This window comes from Pithys albifrons, chromosome 2 (assembly GCF_047495875.1).
Source record: "Pithys albifrons albifrons isolate INPA30051 chromosome 2, PitAlb_v1, whole genome shotgun sequence".
Lineage (NCBI taxonomy): Eukaryota > Metazoa > Chordata > Aves > Passeriformes > Thamnophilidae > Pithys > Pithys albifrons.
In genome coordinates, this window is record NC_092459.1 from 81,576,198 (window position 1) to 81,597,824 (window position 21,627).

Here is a 21,627-nt window from a genome sequence, read left to right on the forward strand (position 1 = left end):
GTCTACTGAGTCAAGAGCAGTATTCAGTTTTTACAGTAAGTAAACTGAAACTTAGTGTATACCACATGCTTTTCTTCTGTTTGGGTTGGGGGTTTTTTTAGGTCAATTTCTAGTTCTGAAGTCATCTTACTGTTTACTTTTATTATTATTAATGTATAGAAATAAGAAGTGAATGTACTGTGTCATGTTAGGCACCTTTATGTTACTGTATGTGTGGTATATTTTTTTCAACTGCCTTTGTCAAAAAAGAGTAGTTTAAATGGCTCTTTGTGTAAGTTCCTATGTAGATTGACCTTAAGAACTTCCTACCTTAAATGATCCAGTACAACTCCTGTCTTTTTAGCAAGCTGGCTAGAGACTGAATGAGTAAGTACATACATGTACACTCAAAAGTTGATAACATACTCTATTTAATATGAACAGCTTTTTCTTTACACTCTTTTTGTAATATTTTCTTGTACCTTTGTCTCAATGTGTCTTAGAATTGGATACTGCAGGAGTAGGTTAGATGGAACTTTCTCTTTTAAAATTTAATTTACTTAAATCCATTAGTAACAAGACATAGAATAGCAATTGGCAGCTACTAGAACTGAAGAAACATTTTGTCAGTTCTGTGGCAGGTGTTTGTATTCACAGAAGCTGTTGTGGCAGGAGGTGGTCACTATTGGTAAACTTGTGGAAAGTCAATTCACCCTTGTGAATCACTATTGGTAAACTTGTGGAAAATCATACTCCAGGTAATTTAGAGAGGATGAACCACTTTTGCAAAACTGTGGAGTAAACAGTAATGAAACAACTGGAGAGGACCGTGGTCTTCTGGGAATGCATTTTTCTGAGAGCCTTTCTACTTTCTGAAAAGGAATGTAGGCTAACAGAAAACTGTTGATATACCAGACTCCATTGGATCTGAGGAGGGACAGAAGAACTCAAGAGCAGGTGATTAAAAAAAATCAGGTACCAGGCATCTACTGATTCCTTTGAACAAGATTTCATGGGTCTCATTCCATTTTCATTTGCATTTCCATTTACCAGAGGTAGACTTTGAGATTTGTAACTTGTGGAAGTCAGAGCATGACCTAAAGCACAGAACGTTTCCTGCAGCTGTGGGGTCCCTGACCGTGAAAGTCAGCCTAGGAACAGTTGTCTGAATTTCTTCATTGGCTGGTGCCTGTGCTTCTGTGCTTGCTTTATCTGTCTCTCTTTTGGGGGTATGGGGGGAGGGACCCTTGTTTGTAAGAACATTCTGGTAGTACACTTTTTTCTTAAAGCAGTGTATTGGCTGTGCTTCAATCTGCTCATCACCTTGCTGTTGTTCTTCCTTTATACATGGGAAATGGTATTTTCACACAGACAGCTGCAGTAAGTCAAAACCACAAAGTAGATGACAAATTCTTAGAAAACAGTACAAAATCAGTTTGCAGGCTTCTTCATTTAAGAGAACTGCTGTTACTGAGAAAGCAGAGGTACTTCAGAGGTACTGAGCAACAGGGTGCTGGCAAAGCTTAATTTTCTATCTTCATAAAGCATTAACTGTGCTGTTGCCTAAAAACACGAGCTTTTTAAAAGTCCAAGATTTTATGAAGTGTGAAACATGGTCATTCTTAGTTTTAATACCAGTCAAATGCCTCTTTGCCTGTTCTTTGGTCTAAAATTGCTTTGCTTTCTTTCATTTGCCTTTAAAGGGCAAAGTATTTACAGATGTTTTTGCTTCATAATTTTGTATGATATTCTGTTCCCAGAGCTGTACTGCACATTTTTTATATTTCCAAAATGTCACTGTTTTAATATTCTTCCTTCTTTCAAGACTCTTTGAATCAGCCTCTCAAGCCAATTTACTTGATTCTAACACAGATGACTACCTATCCCTGTCTTCCTCATTCATAGTGTCCAAATGTACATGAATAGCTAGAGATTGTTCTTGAAGATTTATCTTAGAGGTGTTATAATGAGGTTTTCTAAGACTACATTGCAGTGGTATCACCTGTCCTTCAGTTGCAGAGGGCTACACAGTAACTTGTCTAAAGAGTAATAACAAATAGCCTTGACCCAAACCTTTATTTTGAAATACATATTTATTGTTTAATATCTCACTACTCATAGCAGTCTTAAATTAGAGTGAAACAATTTACCTGTGGGTTTTTTCCCCCCTCAGATGTGCTTTTTTTCCTTTGCATTGTGGGTTGTTGTTTTGTTGTTCTTAAATGAGCTTGGAGAGGCGAGTATGCTAGTCTTGCCAAAGGCAGAGTTTGAGTTCTGTGAACTCATTTACTGGGCAAACAGTACTGACAGTATTACAGTAATCCCCGTGTACCATTGTACATTTAACATGTAAATCTCAGCACGATGTATGATCAGAGAAAGCATTATTTACTACAACATGAACACTGTGCAACTAGCTAGTGTTTTACCTCAGTTTTCACATGGAAGGATTTGCTAACTTGTCTTTAATAGTAGACATATATTGGCAATGTTCATCCAGGTGCAGAAGTTCTGTTAATACTGAATTCTTAAAGAATAGAAGAGCAAGTAGCAATAAGGTAGTTTTTAACAATATAATTTGGCAACAGCAGATCTGACTGATGTGGTTCTGTCAGTTCAGAAGGGAGAAGAGCTGTGTTCCTGAGCTGTGTAGCTGTGCTGCCATTTTAAACATGGAACATGTCCTTCTTAGTTGCTGAAGCTTTCTGCTTGGTAGCTTTTATTACTTGAGTCTACCTATTTGAAAAATCTGGATAGAATCATTGAAGGGAATGTTATTTTGGGGGCTGTTGTGAATGCTGATCCTAAATAATGATCAGACTTGCAATTGCTGCAAATTTAAAGCAGTTTAAGGATTTTTAAAAAAAAAAAAATTTAAATTACTTACATAAACTTACAGACTTAAAAAAAAAAAAGAGAGGTGAATTTTTTCCAGTGTGGGGTCTACAGACCATGTACAATAGCTCCTCTTGACTCAATTTTCATGGGTCATCTATAGGCACATGTAAGGAATTTCTGAGGAATATTCCCTGATGATTTTTAAAGTGTCACAACTAAAGGCTGGAATTTGTTCTGCAATACTGGAATTCCTGTTGCTAATTTTAATTTAAACTTTCTTTGGATGCTTAAAAAGTTATAGACTTGTAGAAATTTGTTTATTAAGATGTGCTTTAATCTGGTTTAAATACACAGAAGAAAATAGAACTGGTTTGCTTTTTAGAAATATAAAGCATGTTATATTTATCAAATGAGTGAGATACAACTGTATGTTTTTCAGATTTTTTGCTTTTCCAGGTATTTAATGTAATCTAACCTCTTTTAATATTGTTCAATCATATCCATACTTTGTCTTTAGAAACAGTTTAATATAATAAATACATATTACATAATTAATTTTAACATTTCTCTCTGTAAGGGAGTCTGAAATTGGGCACCTCTGTCTGCAGCTTAACACAATTTAACCAAGAGAAAACCCCAGACAAAATTTTGCTACTCTCTTGTTTGTAATTCGTTTGTGTTGTGTATATATTTGGATGGCAGATGAAAATTGCAGGCCTGCTTTCAGGACCAGACAGCTATTATGTCTGTGTAATCCAGTGGTGTTAGCTTGGAGCTTTAAAGTAAATTCTGGCCAGAGTCAGAGAGTAACATCAAACTGATCAAGCCCCTATTACTGGCCTATAAGTATTTATGAAATAGACAGTTGAACTGTTCAGTGTTTCAGATACACTTGAAAAAATACCATGATAATCTCTTTGTCATTAGAACTTTAGACAGTTCATTATAGTTTTAAACAGAACAGTGAAACATTTGGCAAAAGGCTACTAGAGATATTGTGAAGATTTTAAGGCCACTTTCTATGTATTTTTAGTCTTTCAGTACATGACAAATACAAATGGGTAAGGAATGTGAGGGTTTTGCACTAATTACAGCAAAATATCTTGCATAATGAAACAGTAGGAGGTATCTGATGAGTGACTTGCACTTTAAAACTTCACACTTTAGAAATGTGAGCTTTAGATAAACTGTACATTGAAAAGTTTGATTACATTTTTATTTGTTGGTCCAATGACAATTTGTGTATAAAATGATGTTCCCTCTGGAGTCGACACTAAACAAACAACTATGTTCAAGTGCTTCTTTGTGTGGTACCCATCAGGACTCACCACAAAACATGTAAATTTACTGGTCTTGAGTTCTGGAGGTACAGCTACAGTAAATCATAATTTGTGTTTAAACCTTTCTTTTTCCTTCTTTCCCCCTTTGTATTTGCAGCTTCCTGAAATATTCCTTACCTGTGCAATTTTATGATCCTCAAAATTGCATTGTCTGTGTATTGTTCTCAATAGGAGGGACAAGTTCTTGTAAAGTGTGATAATTGAGCAACATGTAGGGTCAAGGAGATGGAGAAACCTACTTCAACTTTTTGAAACCTTCCCATGTTGACTTTAAGCCAGCTGTGTAAATGAGGTTGAGGGGAAAAAAATGCAACCAAACTGAGTGCCACCTTTTGATTAAATTGGGCCAGACAAAGTGCTGAGTAGCTAGATGTTTTAATAGATTCATACTGCTTTTTGAACTTGAAAGTTGCTAAGTATGCCTAATTTTAAAGAGTTTTTGACTTGGAAATTCCTGTGGAGAAATGACTAAGTAAATTTAACGAGCTCTGAAGCTGTGTGTTATTTAATCAGTAGCCAGTTTTGGTGGTTTTTCTTGTTTTGTTTTGGGTGGTGGTTTTGTTTTTTGACAAGAAATATCTTACATGTAAACGTAGTTAATTCTATCCTTCAGGTTCCCTTGTTTTTTGCATATTGATACCTCTGCATTGTTTATGATGACCCTGCAGAGTTTATCTAGCTCTAAAAGAGATAGATTTGTGACTGAAGAAAGGCTTTAGAAACCTTTTAGCCAGGTCGTTAAGGATACCTGCAGGTTGTATAGAGGTTTCTTTCGGGTAGTATGTTTAAAGAGGCTGAGAATGTGGTAGTAGTTAATTGAGGCTTCTGTGATACTGTTTCACTAAAGTATTTTTTGAATTCTTTTAACATCACATTTAAAATGATAAGGCTTTTTGCTTAGAGCATTTTTCACTGAACTGTAGTATATAAATTAAAAATACTTCATAGAGTCATTAATTTCCTTAAAAATCAGAGTTCTTTGGCCCATTCCTTAAAACAAGTCAAATTGAGTTCCAGATTTCTAAAATCTTAGTGAAGAAACTTTTAGCTGAAATCTGTCTTGGGCTTCCTTGCTTCTAATGCCATATTTTTCTTATCTAATCAAAAGGTTCCTTAAGCCTTTAAAGAATATATAAAATATGACAATATTTAGTTTTCATTGCAGACAACAGTACTGTACTAGACAGTTTCCAGTAGTGTATTCCTACCACAAAAAATACCCCATTCTGATGATGTGCTCTGCTCATTAACCAGCCTGACCAACCTGCCTGCTTGCTGTAGCACATTCTTATTGCTTAGTCTCTGATTTAAAGCTTTACACTTGCTGTTTCTGTGCCAAGGAACTTCATTTTTTCATGGATCCCATATGGAGAATGTAGAAATAAAGTGTTGTTTTGTTTACTCTAGACCATCTCTTTTAGTGAGATGACCTGTGACAAATATTTTAAGTTTTTTCTCTGTCACCTAATTTGAGACTTTCCTGCCTCATCATGGAGGTGAATTAGTAGTGTGCTTGATGGTGTTTAAATTGGTGGTATGATTTATTTTAAGACTTAATTTTAAATGGAAGAATGAAAGCTGCCTCAGAGGGCATTTAAACTTTACTTATACCTTGAAATTCCTAAAGTTAAAGAAAGTTGTAAGAAAAACGCCTGACAGTTACTTAGAGGTATAACTATTTCAATATTCTCAATTTAAAATGCCTTGGTGAAGCTTCTGTCTGGGAGGTCTGGATGGTGTAAGCCAGAATCCAGAATTACTGGTCTGCTAACATCACTTAAGGAACATCACTCTGAATCTGAAGGCTTGAAATTTGGGGATGATTATAATGATTAATTTTAGGAGTTCTTTGGAAAGAAGATGGCAAAACAGAAGCCGGAAGACTCTGCATCATAAGGAATAGCTGATGTTCATCCCTTAATAAGAGGACTAAGTTATCATTGGCTTTTCTAAGTTGGCTAACTAGTGTTCATTTTGAGAGCTTCTAAAAATTAAGATCTTAACTTTAGGTATAAGCAGCTGTTAATATCCCCCTAAAAGTACCAAATCTCTTTGGAAATTTGTAACACTGTATCGTATGTTTCAACAGTTCTATCTTCAAGTTAGAGCTGATGGTAAAAGTATGACTGCTGCAAATGTTCTTATTGCATTGGTTCTCTTTGTAGAAAGTGGAGCGGTTCCAAAAAAGAAGGATCCCTTAACACACACAAGTAATTCCCTTCCTCGTTCAAAAACTGTTGCAAAAACCGGATCCACAGGCCTTTCAGGTCACCATAGAACACCCAGCTACAGTGGGATATCATCATCATCCTCTGTGTCTAGACCAGCATCTAATTCTACAGCTTCAACTCACAAGGTATGATAAGAATAAACATAGAAGTATACAACTGAAAAATCAATATGAATTCCAGAAAAAAACTTTGGATTTAATGCCTTTATTGCAGTATTGTAGCAGCAGAAGGTTTTTCGAAAAACATTGAAACCCCTAAAGTTTTTGGCCAAGGACTGAGCTAGGCTACAGAGTGGATTTTAGCAATTGGGAAACATTGGGTGGGTGCATGGGCAAGTGGATTTTAAGTATAATCATGGTAATAAATAATACTTGTTGTTAAAATTGTGTGGAAAACTGAATGAAGGCTCTCTAGGGGAAAAATAAGTAGTGGTATGTAAAAGATGGAGTGGAAAAAGCCTCTTACTCCTGAACTACTGATGTTTCCCCCTGTGATTTCCTTCTCTTCCAAAGCATGGTTGCATGCACATGTTGGATTGAAAAGGAAATTATAGTTAGGTTGTGACTGAAACACAAAAATAAGTCCTACACTAAGAATCCAGAAGAATATGGCATTTCTCTTGACCCATCTTTTCCCCTTCCCTCCTTATTACCCTCCTGCACCACTGGTCCCACAGTAAAGTAAAACAAACAGCAGAATGGATTGAACATAAAAGTGTTCAAACATTATTGTTACTACAACATGAAGGCTTTTAAGTGTATTCGAGTATGACAGCAGTAGAAACTCTTGCTTATAGTACTGAGAATCTGGTTTATAATGCTTAGTATGCTGGGGGAATATACCATAGTTAAATATAACTTAATTATCAAACAAAAAACCTCAGACCAAAGACGCCTCACCACTGGATCCCTAAGGTGTTCTACCCATGGCTGAATATGATAGCATGATTTGTAGCAAAATACAGCATCAGAATATCAGTTATTTGTTAATGTATTATGTTCTGCTGGAACAAATGACATATAGAAGTTATTTTGTTAACACTGTGCTTTAAAAGTATTGATCTGTGGTTTTTTGTTGGGTTTTTTTTCCTCCCTGCTTTCCAGGCTACTCCTAGAAATAGCAGAACAAATAAGCCTTCTACTCCTACCCCTGCTCCTCGAAAAAAGAAAGACATGAAGATACTTAGAAATGTGGACAGTAATCTTGCTAATCTTATCCTGAATGAAGTTGTTGATAGGTAAGTCTGAAGAAAAGTAGGCTTTCCAGTGCAGAAAATCACATTTTTCATTCAGTACAGTCTTGGTCCACTTGGAAAGAAATTAGTGTTTCTAGTTTGTTGTGGGGTTTTGTGAGGATTGTTTTGGGTGCTTTTTTTTTGCTATTACTTTGGCAAAAGGAGAAAAACTTCAGTTGAGAAATGGTTATCTTTTTAAATGCTTAGCAATATAAGTTGTAGATTTTCTCAAAAGGGTTTTGTATAAATAGTCAAATGCATTAAATTAGTCAGCTGCAGCTGAAAGAGTATCTCATTGTTAGACTAATTAGTATTCCATTTCTTTGTTAGTGGGCCAGCTGTCAAATTTGATGATATCGCCGGGCAGGAGTTGGCTAAACAAGCTTTGCAAGAAATTGTTATCCTTCCTTCTCTTAGACCTGAGGTAAGCAACTGGGTGTTGTTCTCAGTCTGTGATCAGATCAAATAAATGCATTGTGCTTCACACATGAAGTGGGGATTCTTGGATCCTGTCTTTACTGGTTATGATTGCTGTCAGCAGGGGTGTGGTGATAGCCATCTTGGAAAAGGAGAATGTAGGATTTGTGTGTTAAAATACTACTATAAAATTCCTTGTCTTCTGGTTAGTCAGTGTTGGAGAAAGTGACTGGAGCAAGAAAAAAACCAAACTAAAAAACACCCCAAGCCAAAACCAAACCAGCAAACCACAAACCCGTAAAAAACCCCCAAACAACAAACCAAACAAATAACAAGAACAAACAAAAATCCTCACAGTTTGTGAGGCTGGGTGTTCCAGATTGCTGTAACTGTGTATCCAACCCTATATGGCCGTGTAAAGGACAAAGACCAGAATTGGAAATGTGAAACAGATGAGATTTGTGTAAGTAAATTAGGTCATAGCACTATCTGATTGGAAAAATGTTACATTGTTCCTGTGGTCATCCTCTCTGTGAGCATGCTGGTTAGACACTCCAGATAGTTTATTCTCAGCAGGAGTAGATGTAACAAATGTAGTGAACAAGCATATACAAGTACATGACATTTGAGGGCAGATTTCTTCTTTACTGGGCACTGTGCAAATTGATAATTTAGGCGTGGTTTTGATCATAAGTGGTATATCAGTTATTGTGACTGCCTGGATTCAGGCCTGTTCTATATACTAGTGGAGGTTGCTGAGCTACCAGAAATTAAATTGGTCATTTTCTAAAGTGGTGTGAATTTTGCAGAAATTGCATGCAATGGTTTACTGCAGTTCTCTCGTGAGACCCCACCTGGAGTACTGCGTCCAATCTGGAGTCCCCAGCACAGGAAGGATCTTGACTTGTTGGAGGGAGTCCAGAGGAGGACCACCAAGATGATCAGGGGGCTGATCCTATGTGGAAAGGCTGAGAGAATAGGGATTGTTAAGCTTGGAGAAGAGAGGGCTCTGGGGTGACCTTATTACAGCATTTCAGTACCTGAAGGAGACCTACAGGAAAACAAGAGGAACTGTTTACAAGGGCAGGTAGTGACAGGACAAGAGGGAATGGCTTCAAACTGAGCATAAGCTTAGATTTGGATATGAGTAAGAAATGATGCACTGTGAGGGTAATGAAGCACATGGAACATGTTGCCCAGAGAAGTTGTAAATCTCCGTCCCTGGAAGTGTTCAAGGCCGGGTTAGAAGGCATTTTGATAAACCTGGTCTAGTGGAAGGTGTCCCTGCCAATGGCAGGGGACTTGGAAGTATATGATCTTTAGGGTCCCTTCCAACCCAAACCACTGTATAATTCTGTGATTATTGAAGCAGAATTGCTATTTGTATTTTTTGTTTGCTTGTAGGTCTCATTCGTCACATTGACAGGTGACTGGAGTGCTCTGTGATTTTCCTCTTTCCCTTAATGCAGCTTCTGATTTTGAAGCATCATAGGGAAGAAGCCCTAAACCTGGCACAGCATCACAGAAATATTAGGCTTAAGGAAAATAAAGCTTTGGCAATAAATGTACATGCTCTGATGTGATGCAGAAAGAGAATGTCATTGTACCATCTCTGTTATTACAGTGCTATAGTATGTCAAGTTCGTCGTTCAGTAACACTGATACAATGAGCTGGGTGGGAAGGACTTTGAGATTTGAGACTTTGGTTATGGCTTTATTCCAGTAACAGGTGGTATTTTCAGTGAAGTCATCTTTGTATTACTGTAGCTAGCCATGGACCTGACCTCAGTGTAGGTTGAAATGTCGTAAGGGCAGAGGATCCTGTAAATTTTTAAAACTTTCCTTTAACAAAGAGAGGTTGGTTTTATTCTTTGTAAGTGAACAGTAGATATGGCAACTATAGGCAGATATTTAGTAAATTAACACTAGTTAAGTTTTAACCATAATGAGTTTTGAACTTGAATTCATATTTAAACAAGCCAATTAATGGTAATTTTGTAGGAGAGCAAGAGTTGAGGTGCATAAACAGAAAACACTGGCTGGCTGCAAACCATTTCAGCATTAACTTGCTAATGAAACAGTAGCAATTAGTTCAGACCATGATTAATGTGTTAACAAAAACTTTAAAAGCTTCCTGTGTCTCAGTGATAGGTGATGATCAAAGCAAGGAAGTTATAGATTTGGTCTGGGCTACGTGAAAATGGTGGAACTTCCAAAGAATGATTTCAAACAAAAGGAGTCAGACAGAAAGTGCACATGGTGGTTTGCGGCATGGAAAGCAGAAACACTGGAGTGTTCACTTAGTGAATAGCCGGGTAACCACTTTTAGTGATCAGAGTTAAGCACAAACAAAATGCTGTGGATAATGAAATGACAGAGAAAATACATATTGTTCAGTCATGGTAGAAATACAACACTTGTAATGGAGCTATTTGTTATCATGGATATTATGGAAAGAAATGCCTGCCAACAGAGCTGTTTAGACATGGGATGTATATATAAGTGTTTCCCTATTGCTTTTGCTTGTCTGTTGGAATTATTAGAAGCTGGACGGGAGAGGTGAGTGTGAGACCAAAAATGGAACTCTGAAACTTTTGAGGAAAGGGATGAAGACGAAATGCTGGAGAAAATGGACCACAGTAATAACTAAAAGATATGTACTCTGAGAAGTTTTGGACTTGCTTGCTACATAGGATTGGTGGTATTTTATAGTGTAGGAAAGATGAACTCAGTGCAAAGTGAGAGGGAGGAGGTGACTATCAGTAGCATATAGAGAGAGTAGGTGGTTGTTAAGTAATACTCCAAATAGTTTCGTTGAAAGCTTGACTTCTCAAGGTTCATTTAATAAAGATGAAGGAGTTCTTCCATATGGAGTTAGTAGGAACATTGCTTTAGCTCTTCTACTACAGCTGCATTACCTCTTTTTTAAACGGAATTGGTGCTTTAAACTTGGTAGGCTCCTGCTTGTGTTTTAAACTGCTTTCACATGGTGTTCAGGCACAGAACAATTGTAGTTTAACTCCTGTGTGGGAAACAATTGTGGTGTGCAGTAGGTCAAGTTGGTAACAAGAGCATAGCTCTCTCCAAGTCTGTACTGTAGTGGCACAGCTATTGTTACCACCACTGCTGACCAGTGAGCCTTTCCTCAATTTTAGACCATTTTCTTACAAAGGTAAAGCAGCATTTTCTGAGTCTTTGAAGATAACTTATGATGATGTACTTTTCAGTTATTTACAGGTCTAAGAGCTCCTGCACGTGGTTTATTGCTGTTCGGCCCACCAGGGAATGGGAAGACAATGTTGGTGAGAAAATTACTTTATGCATGAGTTGGTGGGCTTAAAATGTAACCAGGAGGGGGGGCTTTCAGTTTGGGTCTTGTAGTAGTGAACTGTATATTCTTCCTGAATATGTATTATGGTGTTGTTATATTAAAAATGCAAAATTTTTCTTAACTGTGGGTTTTATGGAGGGAATTGTTAAATATTCTTTATTTAATTCTTTTCAATATCACAGGTAGTATTTTAAAATGTAAATCAGCAAGTCCAAGTTTCATTTTCAGAGAGAGCAGAAGTAACACAGTTAATTGTTTCATGCAGCAGTGATTAATCAGAAATGGTCTGCTCTCCACTGAAACATATTAGAAATATATTTTGGAAATGGAGAGGGAGCACAGTTGCAAGAAAGGGGATTGTCTTATTTATACACTGCTGTGTAGAGTGTAAGGGATGTGGAACTGTCTGGCTGCAGCTTGTTTTCTCAGCCTGATGTGCTGGATTTGGGGAACTGGAGTGAAATGGCTGTGCATCAGCCAGGGAGCATCGAGCGTCCTGATGCAGCTGAGCTGAGCACATCATCCTGCATCACATGGCATGGCTGCAGCTGCACACTCTCTTTGCTGACACTGAAGCTGGATCAGCTCTGAAGTGCAGGAGTAGGAATGTTGAAGAGCTCACTTAGGCACAACTCTTGCATTTTACATACTGGAATGTAAATGCTGATCACTAAAATTAAACTGTATAATCCGACAATTGTAATTTCTTGAATATGATAAAACTGTTGAAGAAGAGGGTAGTCTGAATGAGCATTCTGACTGAACTGATTGTTTTTTCTAGCTTTCAGGAAAGCTAGTTTTTGTATAGATAGGATAAGGAGAACCCCACACACATTATAAATTTTAACGTGACTTGATCCAACTGCGGCCTTAAATTACCACCCAGAAGTAGTTAAAATTGATTCAGATGTCTACTTAGGATAAATGGAAAGGAGTTGGAGACTTGTATTATTTTAGTAAGCAAGTTGTAGTTGGTTATGGAATTAATGTAATTAGAGAAGTCTAAGGGAGTCTGGAAATTTCTCTAGTGGGTTGCCTGCTTATGCATTCTTGTTTTTAAGTGACCTGTACAGACGTTTTCTGTCCCATTTACAAGGTGTTCCCTTTGAAGAAATAGGGTTTTCAAACCATCAGTCAGGACGTCAGTGCTCGCTACAGAAGAAGAGAGCTATCTTCAGTGGGATGTTTTAAAAAGTACTTTTCTTTTCCTCCCCTCTCTTAGGCCAAAGCAGTTGCTGCAGAATCAAATGCTACTTTTTTTAATATAAGTGCAGCGAGTCTAACTTCGAAATACGTAAGTAGTGGCTGTAAATTATATTGATCTGAAAACGCACATGCTGTAATTTAAGCTTGAGAGAGCTAGAGATGTCTAAGTCCTTGGTGACCTCTTAGCCTAGAGTCAATATAATTTTTAAAACTATAGTTCTATTTTTGAAGTAAAAGCATTTGGTTTATGCTTCTGATAAATCAATGTCAAATGTTTTTGCAGTTCAGGATGACCCTGACTGTCCTGTAGATGAGTAGTTGTGGAGTTTTTCTTCTTTAAAAAGTAACTTAAGTGGGTCCCAGCTCCCTCTCAAATACTGTTGTATGTAATACTGAACTGGTGATAAATAGTGTGTATAAGTGGACTGAGAGTGACTGAGTACCAGCAAGATTTTCTGTGGGCCCCATATATTGCTGTCTTGTAGTAAAAACTTCCTGAACTCCCTCCAAAAACAGTTTATTGTTGTTTTAGGTTGGTGAAGGGGAGAAACTGGTGCGTGCTCTATTTGCAGTAGCCAGAGAACTTCAGCCCTCTATAATTTTTATTGGTAAGACCCTAAATGTTAACATTTGTTTATTTTCTTAAATAATCTTACTTACTTAATTGGAACAGTCAAATGAACTTCTTTTGCATAACTCTGCACTGCAGGACAAGTGCCTCAGATATGACCTGGTGGCTTATCAGTAGTTCTACAACAGAGCACATTAAATTACTGTTACATTATTAAATTGGTGTTGATAGTGCAAATAAATGCTGTCAAAACCATAAATACTGTACTGTCTTTACACAGCAAGTCCATTTATATGTTAAACTTCAAACAATAAAATAGGTTTCGCTTGTCCTGAGTTCCAGTTTATCGTCAGCAAGATTGTTTTTCCACTCCTCTGTGCTTGGTATTATATATTGAAAGGACAACACATTACAGAAGTTTCCAAACTTTACTAAGATCTGTCTGTCTCCTAAGGAATAGAGATGTGACCTCTCTTCCTGGAGCACTGTGTTAGCAAAAGGACTTAGGCAAATATGAAGACTTTGATGTTGTATCCTTAATTCAGATGTATGTCTTTGTTTTTTAGATGAGGTTGATAGCCTTCTGTGTGAAAGACGAGAAGGGGAACATGATGCCAGCAGGCGTCTAAAAACAGAATTTTTAATAGAGTTTGATGGTGTAAGTATTTAGTCTTGGGTACTGTTTGATTTAGCTAAATTGGCTAATGTAGTGGGTGCCAGTACAAGTTATAGATAAAGTACAAAGGATTTGGCTGTTGGGGCTTAGCCCTGTCACCCTCCTTTTTTCTGTTCCTGTAATTTTTTACCTGCTTACTGTGATATTCTGGAAAACTCAGTCTGGAGTGAAAGGCAGTAATCTGGAGATGAGCTGAAATAATGAAAGAATGATGGACAGAGAAGAAAGGATAACAAATGGCAATAATAAAGGAGCTGCGAAGACAAATGTTTTTACAGGGCAGGAGGGACATTTGAGGGTTAGGGAGAGTTGACAGTTTTTCTTGGCATTGTGAGCTAGAAAAGATAGGATACAATAAGAATACGTTTAATAGCATATATGCAATACCTAGGAAGAAGAACTGGGCTTCAGAGTAGCACACGGACACACAAATGATTATCAGAACATTTTTCTGTCACATAGCACTGGTTTTTTGTATAGAATAAATTTAGTTTATATTCCATTGGCCCACTGGAATATTGTTTCAGTGGTGAAGCAAGAGTAATGAGGTACAGCAGGAGAAAAGATGAATCAGGACAAACAAGGCAATGTGGCAATGATACGCAGAAATTATTACACACATACACAGAGTTTTCTCTTAGAATGAAAAGGGAAAATGAAACATTAAGTTCGCAATCTTTGCATTAACTATATCATACAATATTTTAATGGAACCTTTTGAACATGGTAAGGTAGCAGTGAACTTAGTCTATGAAGACTTGGACACCAGGTGAATAATAACGTATCTCTGATACCCAAAAGTTTTTTCTGAGGTTTGGAAGCTGTAAATCTCCATATTATTGGGTATAAAATCAAGTCTTGCAATTGAATGAATTGGGAGGGAAGTCACTGTGTCTTTCTACTATTGAAAAGCTTTTCATTTTGATGCCTGGATTCTTGTAAGCCTCATGTTAGATGAATCTCTGATCTGATGTAGTGGTTTTGGTTACACTTTAGTTTAGATTCTCCCTTTATAGGCTTCAAAACAAGTGTTTGGTGTTAAAAACATTAGAAGGTCTCTGGCTTTTAAAACATAATTATATCTGGATTAACCTTCTGAGTGCCTTTTATAATCTCAGTTTTCTCCAGCAAGACTTTTCAAGCAACATAAATTGGGCATAGTGTCATAGTGTCCTGTGTTTAAATTACTTCTTTTTCTTTTCCTTTTCCCCCCTTTTTCCTCTTTTTTCCTTTTCTCCCTTTGTTTGACTTTACATTTATCCAAGAATATTTTAAAGATAACTTAATGGGGGGGGGGGGGGAAGGGCATCTATATTAATATCAATGTGCTGAATACATGGTAAGTCTCTAACTGGTTTTATTGTATTCCTACTTACTGTAAACTGTGTAAACTGAAAGCTGTCTTGCATTCCTACCCTATACAGGTGCAGTCTTCTGGAGAGGACAGAATACTTGTGATGGGAGCAACAAACAGGCCTCAGGAGCTTGATGATGCTGTTCTCAGGTATCAAAATGTCTCTTTCTTTTAATATAGTAATATGATGTTCATTATGAAGAACAGGTTTTGCTAATGTCTGGGTGAAGATTTGGAATAAGCAGAAGCAAGGTTACATTATTTAACCTCTCAAAGAGGTGGTTTACTCTTGTCTTTTGGGATACATCTGCACAATCATGATAGCCTTGGAATCATCTGAAACAGACTTACCTGTTGAGATAAAGTCCATGTTTTTTAAATTTCTTGCATATAATATGGTCCTTTTTTATTACTTGGATCTCAGTGGCAGAGTGAAAGAAAGAATTTGAACAGTGAAATCCAGTATTTCTTCTCTAAATATTGGACTTCTGATGTCCCATGCAATTACAGATCTTCTTGTAGATTTGCCTTAGGACTTTTATGCTAAAAGCACTCATACTTTATTCTCTTTTCATTCTTGATTGAGGAAAGTAGATATGTCAGCACTGTCCAAATGATTCCAAGGACTTTTTGTGTACAGCGAAGAGTTGCTTCCTTTTGTTGCTGGTAGTCAGTGATGTTTTGACTTGTAGAGTGTTTCCTCTCTGGGAGGAGTCTTACAACTTCAAATAAGGGTAAGGTGACACCAGGGGCTTGTGCCTATTTCTTGTTTGGTTGTTGGTGTTGTATATATGGGGTTTGTTTTTTTTTCAGACGATTCACCAAACGGGTATATGTATCTTTACCAAATGAAGAAGTAAGTATTGTTTTCTGTTCATGTTTTTCATTTTCAGATCAATTTTAATTAAAAAAAGAGTATAAAGTATATTTATGGGCAATTCTTAACTTGCCCTCTTGGGTGATTACAGTTCTGTGAATTAAATTCTGGCCCAGCTTGACCCATGTGCTTTAATTCTGGCAACTATTTTAAGTTTTTGGGTTTTTGTTTTTTAACTCATGCTAGTGGCAAATCTGGTAGTGTCTTGGTTAGTGAGGTGTTACTTACTGGCAGGCATGGACAAGTCTGAAGTGGGAGTTGCAGGAGCACATTTGGTTGGCTGAAGGAGAGTGTTTATTGCAAAAGATTAAAGTAATTTTCTTAATGTTTTTTCAGCTCAACAGCAGATCAGGACTTCTGATGAGGATTCTAATGTATTATTCTTGGAATAGTTAGACCCTTGATCTTGTTATTGCCCAGTTCCTGTCTCTCTCCCTGAGAGATGATAGTGTTCAGTGTAATCACAAAGGCACTGTAGGCAAGTTTGAACTGGTGAAGCACAAAAGCCAAACTGACAGATGTGTAGTTTTGTTCTTGCAACACAATTTTAAGTGTACCATGAAAATGAGTTTTACATCTGATAATTGTATCTTCTTTTCAGACAAGATTGATTTTACTAAAAAATCTTCTAAGCAAGCAAGGAAGTCCATTGACCCAAAAAGAGCTGGCTCAACTAGCTAGGTAAGTATTTTGTAGCTATACTAAATAAATATATTCATTAGACTGTTATACTACTTCAAGATGTAACTAATGCAATCATCAGACAGTGAAACATGAACTGCATGCATTTTGGGAAGATGCTTTCCTGTCAGGCTGTATGAAAGTGCATATATAGGTATATACACAAGATGTATACACAAACCCAGTCAGGTTTCTCCTGAAACACGCTCATCAGTGCTGTCCTTTGAGGAGGAGGGAGGGAACTGCTTCTCCACCCATCCCCCAGGCATTCCAGCTCTCATCCCAGGTGCAAAGAGGCAGTACCAATTTTGTGCTTCCCATGCATTTCAAATGAAAAGCATCTTTTCTTTGCTGGTCCCTTGCTAAGTTTGTTGAATGTATTACCAACATAGCAGAGCAAGCACCAGATAGTTTTAGATTCTTTTCACTTTTGTATCTGATTAAGAAAATGTGATTTAAGTGCCGTTCCTATTAAAAGTTGAGTTGGTTTATGTTCTTCATTATTAAGATTGACACTACTGCTTTTAGTCACCTGAATCTAATAATGGGTGTGAAGAAAGTTAGACTAAAAGGCAGGTAGAGCACACAGGGCAAGAAAGACTCAAAACAGAGCATGAGATAGCAAAAATATGCAACTTTAGTCTTTGTTCCTGTTTGTGGTCATACATAGGACATAAGTACAGTCTTATATGTAGCATTTGTCAACCTTTTAGTAATATTACAAAAGTTGATATGTCATCCCACTGAACACACTCTGTACTTGAAGGTTGCTAGCTCAGGCCACATTTAGGCTGCAGTAATAGCTAACTGGAGGAAAAAGTGTCTTGTATTCTAACTGCAAATTTATGAATCAAATTATAAATGTAGCTTAAGTACACCTTTTTCTTAAAGGGTTTAGAGAAAATATAAAAGATGAGGGTACCACCTGCTTTGTTTTCCATTTTTCTTTGTTTTGAAAGAGATAGGTATTTAATGTCCTTCATGATTTTGTGTTTCTTTGCTCCCTGCAACTTTTTCTATAAAATAAAACAGACAGTGATCTCCAGAAGACTAAGCTCTTATTGCTGCAGCTGGACACTGCTCTACAGGGGTGGGGTGTTTTGTTTTTAAATTTTCCTTTAGCTAACCTGTATTACTACTTTTCATTTGTGTTGGCATTATGTATTGGTGGCTTCCTGGTTCAGTGGAGACCTTTATTCTGCAATGTATTTCTTTGTGTATTAAATATAATTCCAGAAAAGCTCCCACAGAGATTGGCTTCTCAGTTTGTTATTTTTACCCCCTACCTTGTAGTTCTGAGGATTTGGATGTTCTATATGACTGCCAGTTTTATAATAAAAACAAAAAAACAAACCCCAGTAGATAACAGAATTTATCTTCCTTTCAGTTCACTTTAGTCACATCATATTTAATGTGTGATATTGGGTTCCCTCAGTGTAGTGATCAGGTTGAGAGAGTACAGGAGAGTTGAGGTTTTGGTTTTATATTAATGTGACAGTTGTTCATAAACCAGTGGTAGGGAGTTCTTGTAAAAGAAATAGTAAATGTGCTTGATATTAGTTTTCATCTACAAATCCAAGCTGGTTGCTACCTTCCTGCTTTTTTTAGAATGTTATTTAGGACTTGAAGTACTTTAGTCTGGGAAAGAAATATAGATCACTTAACTTGATTTCCCTTCTGATTTATTAAACTTGCAAAATAACATTGAAGTAATAGTTCTGATTAAGTAACATTTTAATAATCTGCAGTTATATTTATATGGTTTGAAGCAGGTTTTCTTTTTTCCTTTTTCTCTTCCTCCTTTCCCCCACTTTTTGCTTCACAAAGAATGACAGATGGATACTCTGGAAGTGACCTGACTGCATTAGCAAAGGATGCAGCGCTGGGCCCCATTCGCGGTAAGATGCATAGATTTTTATTAGGTTTTGAACAAGCTGATTGCCCTGACATTACAGGTATTTTCTTACATCTTTATAATTCTTCAACCTCTGAAATTAAGCTTTTCACATTAGATTTTAGTACGGTTTTCATAATAGCATCTTTGTAAGACTTATATTACACAAAACCCCTCAGTATCTCACCATGTGGAACAGACCATTCTTGTGTCTTAGGGGAAATGCAGGATAAAGTGTTTCCTGAAGGTTTGTGGGACTTGTAACTAGTATGTCATTCTGAGGCTGGTGTCAATTCTGTTGAATCTAAATTATTACTTGAATAGCAGTCTCTGACTGCATTACTTGTCTTTATAAAAGGGGGAAAATCTCTTTCAAGTCTAAGGAAAGAAAAACCAAAACAAGCAATTTTGTGCGGGTTTTTTTCATATGGTTTCAATGGCATGACTGCTTTTTTTCTTCAGTCTTCTTCTTGTTGAATTGCGATCCAGATGACAAACTCAAATAGAATTTTACCCATATTTGTTCTTTCTCTGACATCTACAACTTCAAAAATGCACAAATTAAATGTGAATGCTTTTTTCCACCATCCCCTGTCTTCATTCTTTCTGTTCCACTAGCTAGTTATTGTGTGTGCAGTAGCCACATCTGAAGGGGCTGATTTGTTTAGTGGAGATCAGTAGTGGGATTTTTGTGAAGAGCAGCTTGTGAAGATTTGATGTTAGCATTCCATTTGCACACATATTGTCCTACCTGACAGAAAGATACTAAAGGCAGGCAGAGCAGAAAGGTTCTGTAATATCAGCCTATTATGTGTAAATACAAGTTGTTGCAACTCTCTTAAATGATATATGGGGAGGAGAAGTCTGTGCATGTTTTGTGGGTGTGTTTGTTTTCTTATTTTTTAATTGAGTCAAAAATCCTGTAGCATGCACTTTTGCTAGTGTACTATGTGTTTGAAAGTAGCTGTTGTAAAATAATGTTTTTTACCCACTTTCTTTCAGCTGTTGGGATTGTAAGGCACATCTTCCAAATTCCTGCATAATAACTGGGAAACAGAATTGCATTAAATGGCTCTCATAAGAGACATCATGTCTCCTAAGAATTTGAATATATTTATTTAGAGTGGTGGAATTATTAATGTATTCATTTAGGTATGCAGGCTTTGCTTTGCTGACAACTCACTTCACACACAAGTCCATTTTGAGAAGAGACCATGAAACATTGTGCTACATATTTCAGTGTCAGCCTTACCAATCCTCAGAATCACAGACAGAATCACAGACTATTCTGAGTTGGAAGGGACCCACAAGGATCATCGAATCCAGCTCTTAAGTCAGTGGCCCATACAGGGGATTGAACCCATGACCTTGGCGTTATTACAACCAGGTTTTAATCCTGCTTAGATTCTTTTTCTTGCACCCTCAGAGAAAAATATTTGGTGTAATATGCTGATACCATAACAGCATTGCAAGTAAAAAAAAAAGAGGTGAATTAGTGAATGATATGGGAATGATTAGATCCCATGAGAGCACCATAGGGCAAGAAGCACTCTGATGTGCCCTGCCTGATTTTATTTCTGTGTTCTTGTCTGACTGTCCCTACTGTTTCCTGAAATAGAGGAGGGAGTAGGGGGGTTATGGGTACCAGAAATAATATGGGGGAATGTAACCGTGGGAGACGGGTTTTTGGACCTGAGAGACGACTCCACAGGAGTTAGCAGCAACAGGCCACTTTATTCATACGCACACACACTTATATACATCTTTAAGACTGTAACCTTCCACAGGTGATGACACTTTGGCACTGATTATTGGCTAACAATGTTGTTTATATTACGAAGCCCCTTATAATTGGCTGACCATGCACACCTGCTGAGAAAGTCGGCAGCAGCCATTTCTGATTTCATTAATTAGTTCTTAAGGCTACAGCACTAATTTACATAGGCAGTTCAGTATATGGCTTGCTTTTTAGATGAAATACCATATAAAATTCCAACAGGGGAAGGTAGCTCTGTTAGCTCATGTGCTGTTTCCCATACTTTAGGAAGAAGGAGTAATTCTGCTACCACTCTGTACTGCATCTGCAGTGCCTGAGTGTGGGGGCAGCCTGGTTGAGGAGCTGATAAATGGGGAAGAAGAAGGCAAAAACGCCATGTACCTTTCTGTACAGGAGACTGTTGAGGCAGAAAGGTATAATTTTTACCTGCAGGGTTTTTTCAAGAATAAAAGTGCTTATAATATGTTTTAGTTGTCAGAAGTGATGAAAGTTGTTCTTATGAAACTCACTGATGTTTTTTTATTTTTACAGAATTAAGACCAGAACAGGTGAAGAACATGTCTGCCAGTGAGGTAAGCTGTTCCAGCACTTCTCTTTTCACCTTTGAATAAAGTCCATGCTCACTAGAAACTTTTAAGGTCCCTTTTTTTACACCTAGTATCATACAAAATACCTAGCATAATTTCTGTGGGTATTATCCTTTTTAATCAGGTCTTCAAAGAAAATTCTTTAGAAATGGTGATTGAGTACAAGATCTGTTCTCAGATGTCTGAGGTTCATTCTCCGCAGTTTGTGGAGACTTACTGTCTTTTTCTGATAGTAAGTCTCTATTGTTCTTCATTTCAGCTGACTGTCCCATCTTTGCCTTTGCACTGAACTGCAATATCTGTTACCAATCAGATGCTGTCAGAGGCCTGGCTTTTATTTTCTGATAGTGTTATACTCCCCCAGAGCATTTGCAGAAGTATTAGGTCAAATTATTTCTAGCCCCTCCACCCCCTATTTACATAAAGCACGTTCACTTAGAACCACTGAGGGATTTTAAAACAGGTCTGCACATGGAACATCATAAAGAAAAATAATTAAGTTTGTCACCACAAATTGCATCTGTAAATACCAAAAGAAAAGGAAAAGCTTGATCCTGTATACAAAAATTTCTATTCAAAGGCACGTGCAAAACACACTCAGATAGAGAAAAATGCAGCAAAACTTAATTTCTTA

At 37.1% G+C, this 21,627-nt stretch overlaps 1 protein-coding gene across 4 annotated transcripts in view; it reads left to right on the plus strand.

The window, feature by feature from the left end:
- SPAST (spastin) overlaps positions 1–21,627 on the plus strand; it is a 40,592-nt gene that overhangs the window by 12,994 nt on the left and 5,971 nt on the right. For all 4 annotated transcript variants that reach the window (XM_071575310.1, XM_071575319.1, XM_071575289.1 and 1 more), the window contains 12 exons: positions 6,323–6,513; positions 7,492–7,625; positions 7,953–8,046; positions 11,267–11,341; positions 12,593–12,664; positions 13,109–13,184; positions 13,714–13,805; positions 15,248–15,327; positions 15,991–16,033; positions 16,656–16,735; positions 18,563–18,633; positions 20,938–20,978. In XM_071575310.1, coding sequence (XP_071431411.1) covers positions 6,323–6,513; positions 7,492–7,625; positions 7,953–8,046; positions 11,267–11,341; positions 12,593–12,664; positions 13,109–13,184; positions 13,714–13,805; positions 15,248–15,327; positions 15,991–16,033; positions 16,656–16,735; positions 18,563–18,633; positions 20,938–20,978 — 1,049 coding nt within the window. The remainder of the gene's footprint in view (positions 1–6,322; positions 6,514–7,491; positions 7,626–7,952; positions 8,047–11,266; positions 11,342–12,592; positions 12,665–13,108; positions 13,185–13,713; positions 13,806–15,247; positions 15,328–15,990; positions 16,034–16,655; positions 16,736–18,562; positions 18,634–20,937; positions 20,979–21,627) is intronic.